This window comes from Formica exsecta, unplaced genomic scaffold (assembly GCF_003651465.1).
Source record: "Formica exsecta isolate Colony F162 unplaced genomic scaffold, ASM365146v1 scaffold667, whole genome shotgun sequence".
NCBI classification, from domain to species: domain Eukaryota; kingdom Metazoa; phylum Arthropoda; class Insecta; order Hymenoptera; family Formicidae; genus Formica; species Formica exsecta.
Genome location: NW_021853430.1, coordinates 123,202 through 140,288, shown reverse-complemented (window position 1 = coordinate 140,288; position 17,087 = coordinate 123,202). Strand labels below are relative to the sequence as shown.

The following is a 17,087-nucleotide window of genomic DNA, read 5'->3' as shown; positions in this document are numbered from 1 at the left end:
GGGGGGAGAGAGTAAGATGTCCGCTGTTCCTCGTGCAACGAGTCTCTCGCCTTTCTTCCTTCTCTGTCTTACATACTGTCGCGTGTACTTTTCCTCCTGCGTATGCGTGTTCTTTTTCCTTCTTTCCCTTCGAACGGATACCCGTTTATAGCGCACCTACGCCTCTTCCTCTAGCGATATTACCTCAGGCGAGACGAGACTCATGTCAGTGCCTCGGAGACGATATAAGAGCGTTGCGTACATTGAGGAAAAAAAGTTGTTGACTTGACTAAATTCGTCCAACTAATTACTATTTCTTTGTATTTCTTTAATTAAAATATTTATGTATTTAAGTCAAATATACGTCATGTTAGATTTAATATGTCGTATTTGATTTAAATATTTAAATATTTCAATTAAAGAAATACAAAGAAATAGTAATTAGTTGGACGAATTTAGTCAAGTTAACAACTTTTTTTTCTTAATGTATTTTTGAATGATTTCAGAATTGCAGTCGTATATACTGAAGATTTATGTAAAGATTTGATATTAATTTTTAAATTGGGATATCAATGACACCTAACCATATTTGTAATAGAAAAATACAGAAATGTTTTTTATAGAAGATATAGAATTTTTTTTTAGTAAGTTTCAATGTGAAAACAAATCTAAATTTACCGGGCTAGTACGAGCCAAACGCGCGGATGGTTTCAAAGAAAATTAATTTTTCTTTCAAACTTCCACACCAAGGAAAATATATGCACCGTACATAACGATTTAGTTTAAAAGAAAAATTAATTTTCTTTTAAACTGACGCACTACCAGCCGCGTTTGGCTCGTAGTAGCTAAATTTAAATTCGTGATCAAAAAACATTTTATAGAAGAGATAAAAAAAAAGATGCTTTTAATTAATATTTTGAAAAAGAGCGTGAATAAAAATTTGATAATAGATAAATAATTTTTGCGTTCCACGCAATTTTATGTCCGTGGGTACATCAGTGCAAGATCGGTTTGCAATCGCCGGAAGAAGTTATCATGATAAAACAAAGTAATATTGTTAGACAGGTAAATATCGAAATTCAATATACTTCGAAAATGTCGAATCATCTCGTATGCATATATTTGTACGACACTTCGATTTAACTTGCCAATCGTCTGATGCCATTCTTCTGATTTACAATAGAATGAATTATTCATAATGAGATTTCACATACTAGCAAGGTGAATATAGTTCGTCACAGTCGAAGTTTAGCACCGATAACAGTGACTTCGAAAATCATGACAACTCTCGAGACGCAAGCATTTCCAGAAACCACGATGATTAATCAAAGGTAAAGAGATATGTGTTGCGACATTATTTTATCAATTATCTTATTAATTATTATGAATTATGGGATAAAGTTCCGAATAGGTGAAACCTCCGATTTTTTTGAAACTACACTATTTTTTGTATTTTTTAACGCTGATTACAAATGTGATAATGAAAATTTGCGACAAGGTCATTTTCAAGGTCAAAACTCAAAAAAACTGAAAAAATATAACTTTTTAGACATTATTTTAATAAATATTGATGTAACAAAAAAATGTTTCAAATAAAGGTTGCAGTTCTTAAAAAAATACATTATTTATGTTCTATAAATTTTTTGCGTGAAACTGAAAGTTTTCGAGAAAATCGATGTTAAAGACTAAAAACGGCGGGTGAAGTTCCGAAAAACTAGACAAATAGGTTTGCGTGGAACCTCGCTCTGCGTGGAAAGTTGTAAACCCATGTGGAATCGTATATGTACTGCAAAGTACATGCTTAGATGGGAGAACAGATATAAGATTTAGATTCCATCGTTTTTGTTGAAAACTATCGTACGGTAAAAATTAATAGGACATAAAATGTTTTTCTCTGTAAGATCTAAAATTGTTATGGGTTTTTCATGATTTTCACTATGAAAATAAGAGATGCACCAATTTTCATTATGATATTCGTAATCAGTGCATCAAAATACGTAAGAATACTGAGTTTCAAAAAAAATCAGAGGTGAGCACTGTTCGGAACTTCACCCGCCGTTTTTAGTCTTTAACATCGATTTTCTCGAAAACTTTCAGTTTCACGCAAAAAATTTATAGAACATAAATAATGTATTTTTTTAAGAACTGCAACCTTTATTTGAAACATTTTTTTGTTACATCAATATTTATTGAAATAATGTCTAAAAAGTTATATTTTTTCAGTTTTTTTGAGTTTTGACCTTGAAAATGACCTTGTCGCAAATTTTCATTATCACATTTGTAATCAGCGTTAAAAAATACAAAAAATAGTGTAGTTTCAAAAAAATCGGAGGGTTCACCTATTCGGAACTCCACCCGAATTATGAATTATTTTATTAATTATACGATGAGTTATAAATTATTTTAATGTTTCAGCGACGAGTCGCAAGCCAATACGGCGGAAAGTGAAATCGCGCAATTTTTCTCAGGCAGTAAAGTTCTCGTAACAGGTGGCTTGGGCTTCCTGGGCAAGCTTCTAATCGAAAAATTGTTGCGGTAAGCATAAATCATCTACCGTCAAAAAAACTTGCGAAGAACTTCCTACCACAGATTATCATTATTTCACGCAAAATGTTGTGCATCTCTTGCATAGATCCTGCCCGAATGTCGCGATATTATATATACTTGTAAGAAGAAAAAATGGAAAAGGTCCTCAGGCACGCGTGCAGCAACTTGCTGAATTGCCCGTAAGATCTTTTTTTTTCTATTCATGAAGAAAAATATTTCGTACAAATATCATCTCTATCCTTAAAAAGAGAGAGAAAGAGAGAGAGAGAGAGATATGAATGATATAATATTATTTAAATATAAAAATTATGAAATATTGAATTGTTGATATAAATATAAATATTATGTTTATTATTTATATATATTACCGTTATATTCATTTGTTTATTAGTGATTGGTAAAAAAATTGTTATGTCTTTTAGTTATACGAGAGACTGAAGAAGGAGCAGCCCGACTTCTCGCAGAAATTAAGAGTGATCGAGAGTGATCTGAACACGACAAATTTAGGTTTGTCTCCGCAAGATCGAACCAGGCTGCTCGATACGAACATTATTTTTCACGGTACGGCGATCATACGATCCAATCAAAAACTTCGCACTATGGCGAACGTTCATGTGCAGAGCACGAAGCAGATACTACTTTTGGCGAAAGAGATGCCTCATCTCAAGGTAATGATCTCATAATAATTCTATTGTAAGAGTTACATTGAGAGTTCGTCGCAATAAGTCGCAAATTTTCAGACTTTTGTTTATTTGTCGACCGTCTTCGCTCATTCGCCAATCCAATCCATCGAAGAGAGCCATTACCCCCCGCCCATGGAGACCGATCAATTCTTATCGCTGTTAAATATCTTGAACGACAAGAAGCTGGAGGCTATCGCACCGGCGTGAGTGTTATTTCAAAATAAAAAGACGCTTTCTTTTAAAATATTTAGATAAGAAATTTGACGTATAAAAGTACGAGAAATTTTCTTCACGTCGTGTCGTTTGAGCTAAATAAAATATTTTTCACGACTCGTGCACAGTTTTTCAATCGATCAAATTATATGTACTTTGCAAATCTTTTATTGATCCAATTACAGAAAAATAGATATAAATATTTCCAATATATTTTAAACACATAATTTACTTGGCTTGCCGACTGTTTACAAAATATGAGAGTAAAATTATCAAAGAAGGATTTTTTAAAAATTTCCCCGAGTCTCAATAAAATTCCATGAGAATGCTCTGATTTTTCCAGGTATAAAAGAAATTCCGAGAATTTCAAGCTTTCCATCTTTTTGTAGAGAATAGAGACCCTTGATTATAATCGCTTCCACATTAATTGAAATCCCACGATCAAACCTTATTCTGTTAGAAGAAGACTAGAAAAAAAAAAAAATCGTTTTTTTCCGTTTTCTCGGGGAGAAAATTTCTCATACGCGTCAAATTTCTTATCTAAATATTTTCCACTTCTATGCGCGTTCTCTGACGGGAGATTCTTTGATTCGCATCCGATAGATTGATCGACAAATGGCCCAGCACATTCTCATTTACGAAAGCAATCGCGGAGGACACGGTGCTGCGATACAGTGGCAATATACCGGCGTGCATCGTGCGAACGTCCGTCGTGACTTCGACCTGGAAGGAGCCGATCGTGGGCTGGGCCGACAGCGTGTACGGGCCGGTTGGCCTCCTGGCCGGCTCGAGCATCGGTTTATTGCGCACGATACATTGCCACACCGACAAAAAGCTCGACTTCGTACCGGCCGATTACGTGACGTCGAGTCTGATCGCCGCCGCCTGGCACACCAACGAGAGGTGAGCTCATTAATTCTTAGGCCTGTTTCAATGAATATTTTTTTTATCAAGGCGATTGCGGAATAATAATCACGATGCAAATAAGCACGAATAAAAAGAAGATAATACAGTACGATAAATTAATTACTAAGCATATTCCCCTTCGATTATCAGGGTGTCTACTTAAATCCTGTAAAAAAATTCCCTGATCTTCCAGGTATTTTTGTTCAAAATTCCAGGTGAAGAGAATATTTTAAAGATTTTTTTTGGTGCAATTTCCTAAAATAAGTCTCTTTATTACGTATTTTCTAATGCTAAATTCTAATAATTAAAAATTACAATAAAGAATATGTATTGCATGTACTTCGATCCTTAAAAATCGTGGCGACCGTTACGAGGACCACCCTGTATATAAACAAAAAGAGATAGATATATATTTATAATATATTTTAAGTACATATAATTCTCTCAATTGACTGCTTACAATATTTGAACAAAGTTATCAGAGATTTTTTAAAAAATTTTCTGGATGCCAATAAAATTCCATGAGAATTCCCTGATTTCCCCAGGAACAAAAAAAAACCCTGAGAATTCCAGGTTTTCCATGTTTTTCCAGGGAGTAGACACCATGGATTGTTCAATTTTCATATTTTTTCTTCTTTATTAAAATACGAAATTCAAAGATGTTATACTTTCACGATGAAAATTTCTTTAACGGACTTTAACACTTGGATCAATATCCAATTTTTGTCAATAGGAAAGTCAAGAAAAATTTTAAAGTAGACGTGGACACCGGTCTCGTGCCGGACGTGGAAAGGGTAAAAGTGTACAATTGCGTGTCGTCGTGTCAAAGTCCGATAACCTGGCGAACGTTTCGAAAACACGTACGCAACCACGGATCGAAGATACCGGGTGCGAAGAACATACGGCTACAGTGCATGTTTTGGAACAGTAGACTATGGATACATAAGATTCTCTTGTGCCTCTTCCATTTGTTGCCCGCGATTATGATGGACGCGGCGGCCAATCTCACCGGCCGGGATTCAAGGTCGGATATTTTTCTCTATCATATCTTTTACTATAATATTTAAAATACACGTTTTATGAATCGCGGGAAATATTAAAGCATCCTGCCCATTTTGAAATTTTGACGGGTTAGCGATGTAAAAATAAGTTTAACGCAAAAATGTGGATTCCCTCGGACATTTCGTGATCCCTTTCGCGCTTTTTATAGATGGTGCAAGACCTACAATCTGATACACGCTCATCTCTCGGCGACGTCTTACTTTATGACGCGGCAGTGGTACTTCACGAATAACGCGATGGTCAAACTGTGGGAACGAATGAGCGCGGTGGATCGCGAGATATTCGAGTTCGATATGAGTAACTTTGATTGGGTGGAATACGTGAAACGAATGGCAAATGGTATTCGCGCATTTGTCAACAAAACACCGTGGGACGCTGCAAAGGAAGGATTGGCTGAATATGAACTCTGATCCCCAAGTGTTCGTTGAAACTCAACTTGTATGTGTAACCGGAACGCGCTTTCTCTATATAATTTATATAATCAAGAGCTCACAGTTTGCAACACACCTACATTTTTCTCTCGTTAAATGATATTTTATAAGGATATATGTTGTATTAATTATATATAAAGATATATATTATAAATGACACATTAAGAATCAAATAGTCATTAAATAGAAAGTTAAAATAAATAAATTACATATAATCTCTATTTCATCATAATTTATAGATTATAATTTGTAGATTTCGCTCTCAATCTTATTACGAACAAATTATACTTTTATATCAGCACGAAAATACTAGCTAGAAAATACAAGGAAGTAGGAAACTAACGACAGATGATGCGCGATCGCCAGCCAGTGAAAGTGGAGATATTCGGAAAAATCGGAAACACTGTACGCACACGTGGTGGGGAACGTCACGCCGGTGATTTACCGATACTAACGATAGCGCTCGTTCGGGATCACCGGCTGAAATCTACTATTGGCCAGAAATGCGAGTATCTCGCGTATCTGGTGATATTCGAGCATATGTGCTATACGCTCGTAAACCATGCGGACAACAATGCGGCCTCTTCGGTCTGATTGTCACTGTTCCAGAACGCAGGAGAGCACTCACGAAACGTCAACGACCACGAGGGACATCTCTCACGAGAGATAATAATAGACCTTCAGGAATGTATAATTATCGTTATCGTAATACATATCACTTTCATTTAATCGAATTTGAGATATGCGACTGATTAAATACCGACAATTTGTCATACAAATAGGATCAAGTTGAATTGTGGAAACCGTTAGATGAATAGAGCATCATTCGCTATTTCAAATAACAAACTTATCAATCTTTTATTTTTTTTTTTTGGATTGAAAATTCATTATACTGCATCGTTCCATTTTCCAAAATATTCCGATTATTGCACTTTGCCGTATTAAAGGCCTAGTTTACTCTAGTAATATGAAAAATTGATAATTTACAGGAATTTTTTTTGTACAATATAAGAGATTGATTTTTTTGCATTTGACACGCGTTTTTTTGATTTCTAATATTAGTCAAAAAAATTCAAAAAATTCATCAATTTTTCATACTGCTAGAGTAGACTGGGCCTTTAATTAAGTCTGAATCCACTATCGCAATGCATTATTCCGCTCGGTAACCGCATCTCGTGCATTCGTTTCAGAAAGAGCGGTGCACCCGTTAATGCAGCAGTTGCAGCATCTACCTACACGCAGCGCGAGTCCGTTCGACCATCTATCTATCTATCTATCTATCTGCCTACCTACCAACCTACCTACCTACCTACCTACCTACCTACCTATCTACCTACTCACCTACTCGCGCGAATGGATTCGCGCGACCTGTCCCGTTTCCATGGCGTTTTTGCGTTCCGTTGCTCCGAGGCCGGTTTCTCGCGTGTCGGATATTAAGGTTCAATTTCGTAAACACTGTTGAACTGTTACAACTACTGTTATGAACTGAATTCCCGATTTGTCACGCGAAGAAGAATATTACGGCCAGTTGCCGCGTCACAGACAAATATAAGAATAATTTCTCATCGAGTTCTATTAAATTAAGGATGTTTTGGCTGTACAATAATGATAAAAAATTGTCAAAATTAAAAAAAAAAAACATATTTCTTACGTTTATACTGTTTGAAAAATCAAATAAATAAATCCGGATTATAAAAAAGTTAAAGAATCACAAAATAATATGGTTTTTAACGTCTTTGTAAAAGAAAATAGTTGTAATTAATATTTTTCTTAATTTATGACAAAAACTTTTGATCGTGAATACTCCCTGAAATCAATTGCAAGAAACAAAAAAAAAACGAATAATTTGCAGAGAGAAAGAGAAATAATAATTATCTACAATTTTTAGTACATAACATTTAAACAAGTAAATGGATCTAAATTAAGTTTTGCACAAACATTAGAGTTTTCATAAAGTAAACATTTTTATTTTGCTGACAATGTCTTTTTCTTTTTTGCTTGTCAAACTTGTCAATAAATGCTATAATACGCGATTTTCCATGAGAATCAATAGCCACTTTAAACTTAAATAATTTCCAAACCGCTAAGAGAATTGTGCTCAGGTTTTGCACAGATATTCAGAAAAAATAGTCTACGAAATTTTCATGCTTTTGTCGATTTTTCGACATATGACACATACAGCCTTAAATCGCTTTGAATCTTCGCTGATAAATAAATAAAAAAAATAGACGATGTTTTCCGTAGTAGACGAGAAATGTTTTTTACGAGGAGAGAAACGCGATCGGTGAAACAGATCGTGTCGGATATTAAACAGTGCGAAAAATAGATTCTCGTTGCGGAAACAATATTCCGGACGGAAAAAAATTGCTCGGATACAATGGCAGAGAAGCGCCGCGAGAATTATACATAATATATGCTAATATTCGGACGTAATACTTCCGAATAAATATTTGCGCGTTTGTGAGTTCAATGGATACCATTACTTTCATAATAAAGATGTGAAATGAAAACCGGGTGCGAACAAAGCCGGTGGTTAAGATGATAATAATATTCTTTCTCTTAGCACGGGCGCCCGCGCGCGTTAATAATGACGGCTGAGAAACGCCTTGTGAAAAGCTGTCGACTCGGTTATTAAAGAAAAGGAAAAAGAAAGAACGGAAATACAATGGCGGTAGTTACGTAACTCAACGTATTGCAAACATTGTGGTGAACGACATACTTGCGTGCGACATCCAGCGAATTTACGCGATTAATATCTATAACAAACACATGTGTTGATGATTTTTTTTCTTCCTTTATTTTTTATTGCAAAATCGCGTCGGTAAGATTGCTGCAAAAAACACGCGAGAAACATTTTCATTATAAAACGTGATTATAAATACATACATAACGAAAAAAGTAATGTAGCGGAGAGAAAATATCAGGCTCTCCCTTTAAATGACACTTTAATTTCATTTAATACACAGCTGATTGCGTGTCACGCTCGCTCGCCGGTTGCAACAATGTTTCAACAACGAATTTGCAATTTCGCGAACCGAAAATACTCGGTTGGGAAACGAGATGCGTAAGAGCAAACAAACAATAACAACGCTCGAACGCTCGACAATCCTCTCCCTCGGGTGGGGAAAATCGGATACAGAATGAAAAAAAAAAAAAAAAAGAAGTAGAACGCAGCACGATGCGCGAAAACAATAAAACGTACCAAAGAATCGACCGATATACTCCGACCCCCTTTGACAGCATTGCCACGTCGTTTTGACAGAGCTTGACGAATTCTGACACGAGGAACGAAAGGAAACCCCCGAAGGGGGTTGAGAAAGATTGAACGAACAATTGAAATAATAAACCGACGCGCACTCAACGCGCATGTTTGGAATCCAAACTGCATCGTTACATGAAAATTCTTTACTTTATTTAAAGAAAGAAAGAAAAGCTGCTGTATCTCTAAGTTTAAATAATCACCGATCCTCACTTTTCAATCAAAGAATTGTTATCATATGTACTATCTATGTATTTATTATTTTAATGATAGAATTGTTGACAGATTTAAAGCCAGAATATTTAAATGAAGAATTTTTGGATAGAAAAATTTGTGAAGGAAGACGATTTCTCATAAGTTTTCAATATTTTCAATAGAAAATATCTAACTAAACTTTGAAACACGCGAACGGATTTTACGAAATAATGTGAAATTTTCGAGTACGATAGAGAGGGAATAACGAAAACGCGCACCCGCCCGTCTGGAAAATGCCATCGAAACTAAGGGGGAGCAAGAGAACGGGGCCAGATTGGCCAGAAGGGTGGCCCGCAGAAAAACCTGCTGCACGCGTACACCGGGATACCCGATTCTTTCATTCACCCCGTGTACCGCGATACTCTCGTACAGAGCTCGAAAAGAGCGATGCGTTATTATTAATAGCGCGTAGAAGGGACGCGAACACAAAACTCCCGATTGGGGTAGAGATTTTTCTCTATCTCTTAGGGGTTGGGGGATTGTCCCATTTCAATTTAGCGCATGCTGCAGTGTCGGGAGTTCATCTCGAGCGGATTAATTTCGCGGCTCGATACGTTTCGAATAAACCGAGAAACTCTGTCGTTTTACCCATTTTTTCGGTTATTTGCGTATGCTGGAAAATTATAATCCCAAAATTATATAAACGGAAACACTAATGTATACGGATTATTGCTATAATGTATCTCATATGATTTAAGGAACTAATATAAATATTTTTTGAATATATTCTAAATGTAAGCAGATACAAAAATCTTATTAAAAAAATATACATATCTTTAATAAAGTAGTTATGATATTAAAAAATAAATTCAAAACTTAGTAAATATCTTTTTTTAAATAAACAATGAAGAAAAAGTATATTAATCTTTCTTTTTATTTTGCGGGATTTTATTTCTCCTTGTTATTTGATCTGCATTCCCCCCGTCGTATCGAGCGAATCTATTCTTAGATCGGATCTTACTCATCATACGATTGTTAAAGAAACTCGATTATGCACCGAATACCCTCCGTGACACAGAGGAAAACCGCCGTTGGTACATTTCCGCCGTTGTCACATCATATTCCGCGAGTCATTTGATATCGTCTATTCAAAGCATTGAAGAAATATTGATAGGTTCGAGACATTCCGTATGTTTTAACATAATAACAATCTTTATAAAAAGATATTAAAGAATTAATTAAAAACGTAAAAAAAAAAAAAAATTAATTTGCAGTTCCTAAACAATTTTAATAAAAATATAAGAGAAAAAATAAATAATGATAAATAATTCGACGTAATATTTACAATTAAAGAATTACATATGTGTGTGTCTGTTCAGGAATTTCAAGAAATTAAATTTTATCTCGATTTAAATTTTTTTTTTGGAAGATAGCGGATCTATTTTATATCAAATCTTTCAATTGATAATGTATAATTAAATGTTCTATGGCAAGTTTGTGTGAGCTACTGTGGCACTCAATTACTCAATTGTTCGGCGCAAAGCAGCCACGAGCAAAACGCATCTAATTGCTACACTCGCAGAGTTTAACGAGGGTTAACTAGTACACCTAAAGCACTATATATATATCCAGCAAGAAGACCAAACGTCGGAATATTAACGGAGCGACGCGTCGCAGCTCGTTTCTCCTGTTGTTACTTCCGGCACGCGATTTCCGGTGAATTAAATCTGAAAAGACCCATCAAGATATATCCTCGTGCCGCGCCAGGGAACTGGTAATTACAGTTAGCAACGGCGATAAGTATCATCATTCGTGAAAAGTATGAATCTCTCTTTCTCGTCGCGTGTATTTATATAGCCCGGAATTGCTAGAATTACATTACATAATTTATTACGTAAAGCGTAAAGTAAATAAAATTCTTTTCAGAGAGAAAAATATTTTCAAAATTCTTATAATAATAAAAAAAAATTTTCTCTCAGATAAAAAAAAATTTGGGATACCAATAATCTCCGATTTCATAGCGATTAAAAGCGAAGAAATTTTCGAGATTGAATCTTCATCTTGCACAATTGAAAATATAACACTTTATTATTATCAGTTATCTTCAAAATAGAAATTTTCGTTGACATTCAACTACCAAATATTTAATAATAAATATTAATAGAAAATTTGTTTCAACGTGATACCGACAACGGATTTAGCGCTAAACACGCAGTCAGAACGAGGGTGAAAAGATTTTCGGAGGTCATAATCTCGACACAGTCAAGTCTTACTCTCGCACCTGCATACAATGTTGAGGTATTATCGTTTCCACGGGATTAACATCGCGGCGAGGAACGTCGACAAAGCGACTAGCGTGCGAACGTCATCGTGTCCTTTTCCCCCCGTCTCCACGCGCGACTAAAACGAATGGAAATCCTTCTTCCTGTCGGCGCTTCGTAAATCGAGCTGATGTTCCTTTCCACGGAGACACTGACTAACGACGTATAAAGGCAGGATGTAAAGGTACGCGTTGCCGCGCGCGCCAAAGGATAAAGAGGATCAAAGAAACCGAGACGCGCGCGCGACCGTCTTATTATCCGCGAGAAGTCCATTTATTTAAATGGATGGGCGTTTAAAAGAAAAGTTTGCTGTGTCGACATTTCGAGTCTTTCAGTGGGAAATTAAAGCTGTTATATAATCAGTTTTTTTTGCGGTATAATTAAATTTTACTATGATTATTTTTTCTAGGAGTTATAAAATAATCTTGGAACCTTTTCTCAATTTCCCCGCAATTTCCGTTTTTAAATTAGTTTCTTTTCAAATCTTTCTATGTATAAATTTAAAATTCCATAAAAATTCCGTACGTCATATAATGCGTCCTGCCTCTCAAAAGATTTCTTTAATTATATGTGTATACAATTATATTATTTCCAGAGTATATTATTAAAATATATATATATATCTTTTTATAAGATTTTAAGAGATAATATAAATTGAAGCTTTCATTTAACATTTATTTCAATATTTATTTTATCATTCTTGGCAAAGATTACTTTCATATCTCGATAAAAGCAGGTATTTTAGTGGTCGACATAAGAGTTTCAGCGTAGATAGATATAATACAGATAATTACATCAACCCGGTAATTTTATCTATTTAATTTTTCTTCGCTGAGAAAGAGGGAATTTTTCATAAAATAAAATAAATAATAAAATAAAACAAAAAATATTTTATATAAAATAAAAAATGTTAGAAACGCACGCGTTCTTTTATATTGCAACTTTATGTATGGCGCTTGATATATCGTGTACATGCATGCCACTTTATAGGCTGATTTTCGTGCGTTATTTCTATCGCTTCTCTCTCGCATCGTCGCAACACGCGAGATTAGGAAGGCGCGCCAAGAGATCGAAGCACGAGAATATACCCCGTGGATACTTTCGTATTCAACGATTACCTCCGTGCAGAGAAAAGCGAATTCTTGCAAATATTCACGGCGAGAGCTCGATATTCCTCCGCGCATTATTTGCGAACACGCATGTGTTTACAAATAAACACATGTATGCGCGACAATATACTGGGTGTCGATGAGCAATCAAATTTTCCGTAGCTACATGAATATTTTTGTGACTGAGTTATTTTAAACACTTTTAAATAACTAATGTGGGAAAAAATTTATCTCGAAGGAATACTATCGTCATATCGTTCGAGTCAGAGGCGATAAAAATGGAAGCGATAACGTGTTCGCTCGAAATCATAATTTATTTGAGTGATATTCGAGAAATTTCGCAAGAATCGAGAATCGTTCACGGTCGCGGTGACGATTATATCATTATGTATATTTCATTCGATTCCAGATATTTCAGAGAAAAACCATTGTCGCTGATCTTTTTAAGGATAATATCGACGTATCAGACGACGGTAATAAATTAGCTTTTCCCGCGATGACCTCGATATTTACCATTAATGCTGTTCGTCCCAATGGACCCTGCAAAAGTGGGCTGGTTTACGAGATCGTTTAAAGGGTAGATCGTACTATTACCCGTGCAAAGTACATGTTTATACCTTGAAGCTGAAACGAACTGTGCGCGCTTTTCTAGAGCTTGTAAGTGGAAGGTCAAGTGTTCTCATCACTCAGCTCGACGGATTAAAACATCTCCCCTCGTAATAACAGTAAACGTTAAAAAATATTCCTTTAAGGTGACGAGAAAAAAAGAGAGAGAGAGAGAGAGAGAGCTCTTTTTAATGCCAGCTCTAAGTTACAGCTACAGCTTCTTTATTTTGTTAAGCGAAAAAAGAACAATTTAACTATTGCTTGATTTTAGATTTAATGAGTATTTATATAAGTATCCATCGTACGTTTTTTTCTTTTTGAGCTATAAGTTCGAACAATTCAAGATGTGGATGAAATAGAACACCCCGTACATTCGCGTGCATAGGTACGCACGCGAAGAAAGTCCGGCGTTCACATCGCGGGTGTCAAGAGATTATTGCTCGAACTCACGAATGCGTCGGGTCATAGTACATTTCGCACTATAGCCGACTTCAAAAGCGATTGCCCATCATCGGCGAGACACACGATATATATTTTTCATCATATACAAATTATTATTAAAATATATATTGTGAAATTAATAAATAAATTATAATATATTAATAAATAATTATATAAAATTAAATAAATAAATAATCCCTCTACCTACATGTAAATTTAAATATATAAAAATAATGCAAAGTAATAAACAAAATGTTTGTATAAAAATTGACAATATACCGATATTTTAAACTTAAATGAAAATAAATTAATATATAACAAAATCATAATATATTAAAATTAATGTTTACTAAGATCGTAATAATTTATACTAATAATTTTTCTCTGTGAAAGGAGAAATAAAAATAAAATATGGTTACGCAAAAGATGCAGTTAAGTAAAATTAAATTCAATATTTTGCGAAAACCAATATGCTTCAAAGTGATACTTTGTGTCTTATACATGAATCGACGATAGAAACATCAAGGACAGAGAAAAAGCGTAGCTTAGGCAATCAGGGATTATCTAATCGTGCAATTTTCCTCGCGTCTTACTTTCATCTGCGACTGGTTTTACTACTTTAACGTATAAGGTATACAAGCACTTGGCGAGTCACATCAGTCTCCGTAATTATTATCACGTTTTAAGTGTAGCTACCGCACCCCGTATTATTATCTAGTTATCCTTGGGATTTTGATCTAATCGACAGTATTTCAAAATTTTATTAACAATAAAAAGAAGAATTCTCCGGAATATCCCAATGTTTTTGGCCACATAAGAAAAAGGAAGAGGAAGGAAAATGATGCACACATACAGAGTCTTAGAAAAATTACACATTTTCTCTCTTAGAGAGATAATAAAAATTGTTTCGATAATTTTTAAATTGCACAAAATAATTTTAATAATTAATAATTATAAAATATACACAAGAACGATTAGAGACGTGTACAAGAAAAGATTCTATATTATTTTATGTAAAATATTTTGCGATCTGTACTTCATCGAAATATTCTTCATGTTAAAAATTTCTACGATCGAAATATTTTACGGTTTAATCTTATCCTTTTCTCGATATCGAGAAACGTACGTACTATAAATCTCCTGGCAGTAAGTTTATCCTTCTACGTTTATATCAATTTTTCCGTTACGTTATGGTACCTCGCCTGAAAAATGTCCACGCCGGTCACACACGATTCACCCCGACGGTTACATCCTTTTCAAAACGTCGCAAGACGAGGAGACGATCCGCGCGGAAGTGGGCGTGTACACGCTTACAGATCGAGAACCTGATTTTTTTTTTTTATAAATTATTATTGCAAAAATTATATCCTATTTTTTTTTTTTTTTTTTTTAGTAGTCGACACGGCACTGATTTCTTATGCGCGACGGTTAGATTCTCCGGTTCCTTGCCCTTGATATTTTCATTCCTTCCGATCATTACCATAATTTCATTCATGTCACTTACTATAAATTCTATTATGTATACTTATAAATAGCGACAGAAGTAAAGTGTCTCGAATCGTTTCTCCATTCGCTTTTTAAATCTACGAGAAGTCGCTTCGAAAGTTGAGTAACGAATTTTGTAGAAAGATGCCACCGAATGAAACTTGAAATATTCAAAAACCTCGGAGCAAACTTAAAACTTGTTATATTCGTTTAAATATTAATTTGCAAAGGATTAAAATACTAGCACGAATGATGAATTTTGCAAATTATGAATTTAACTACTCCCTCACGCAAACTCTTTCCTAAAGTTTTCACGTTTTCCTAAAACTCGAGATATCGCGAATTTTCTTAAAGCCTTTGTTGAAAATCTTGTCCAATCTTAAAAAACCGTTTTCAAATATTTTTTTTTGCAAAATTTTGTAATAATTTTTAATAAAATTCTTAATTAAATAATTTCTTTACCGATATCCGTTCATGATTGTTCTCGTTTGTTTGATCTGAACTCGGTTTAAGTGATCGTCTGAAACACTCTGTAGATCCACGAGTACACGTAGGTAGTCCCCGATGTATACGGAACCGGGCAGAGCCTTGCCTCGCAGAGTATCGTTTCCACGAATAAAGCGTCTCCAAGCACTGTGTCTATAAAGGAGAGTCCGACGCGGTAAACGAAGAAGAAAAAGAGGATGCTGCGTTCGCGCGCGAGATATAAAGAAATTTATCCTTCTGTCCCTGGAGGGAGGGAGTGGCAAAATACACCCGAAAGAACATAAAACCGCGGCGAAGCCGCGATTAATCTAACGGACACGCCGGTGTGTAATAAAAGAATTCGTAATAGAAGCGAGACCTGCCGTATATCTTTGTAAGGATTTACGTAAACGGGAATTTATCGTGCCGAGAAATTAAGAATTTATGATATACCCACGCGGAGCTATCAGTCCATGAATCTGATCGCGAAACCCGCGAAATTGAACAACAATCGTGAATTCAAGCAATCGCGTTATTTGTAGCCGGGGATTTATGAGCAGACGGTTTTATGAAAACAAGGATGTTTGCGCGAAATTCGCGAAAAGTAGTATATCTACATAACTGGAAAAATAGGAATGAAGGTTTCGCAAACTAGTGCAGAGGAATCCTTCTTCTTAAAGTATATGTATCCGACCTAAATTCACAACTCTATGTATTTAACAAGTTTTCACACATCTATCTATTATATATATGTAGGACCGCGAACTACTTCTACATTTATGGACAGATTTTCTCGAAAATGGTACCAAAATTTTGCTAATTTTTCGGGGATGGCTACTATGTGTTTTTTTTTTTAGTTTTACCCCACAATCCCCCCACCCCCCCCCCCACCCCCTATGTGTGGTCTAAAAAAAAACTAAAAAACTAAAAAAATTAAAAAAAGACCACATAGTAGCCATCCCCGAAAAATTAACCCACCCACCCACGCACCCATACACTATGTGTGATCTAAAAAAAAACTAAAAAAATTAAAAAAACCACATATACTCCGTCCAAAGAGAGAATAACATCGGATCGGACGAAAACTCGTCCGTTTCGCGCAGGTCTCCACCCACAGAAGCCGTATCTACGTATACGATATTGAGTATGTCGCCATGTTCTCCCCACTTTGCCCGCCTATGCGCGGACCGATGTTATTCTCTCTTCGGAGTATAGATACGTTATGTCAACAACTTCTGAATTCGTTAATACATATCTTGTTGATCAATAAACATTGATCAATAAATAAGATATTAGCACATAATCAAATTTAAAATAAAAATTTTGAATAATTTATTACAAAATGCACCCAAACAGTTAAAAAAAAATATTTCACAGCGTGAGAG

At 35.1% G+C, this 17,087-nt stretch overlaps 2 protein-coding genes across 3 annotated transcripts in view; one reads left to right on the top strand and one right to left on the bottom strand.

The window, feature by feature from the left end:
• LOC115243015 overlaps positions 1-17,087 on the bottom strand; it is a 112,074-nt gene that overhangs the window by 77,291 nt on the left and 17,696 nt on the right. The gene's annotated exons all lie outside the window — the stretch shown is intronic.
• LOC115243014 (fatty acyl-CoA reductase 1-like) lies at positions 1,223-7,421 on the top strand. Its single transcript, XM_029819659.1, has 8 exons — positions 1,223-1,310; positions 2,395-2,514; positions 2,612-2,705; positions 2,949-3,194; positions 3,267-3,412; positions 4,026-4,325; positions 5,062-5,352; positions 5,539-7,421. The coding sequence occupies exons 1-8, from the start codon at positions 1,258-1,260 to the stop codon at positions 5,798-5,800; spliced, it is 1,512 nt and encodes a 503-aa protein (XP_029675519.1). The 5' UTR covers positions 1,223-1,257; the 3' UTR covers positions 5,801-7,421.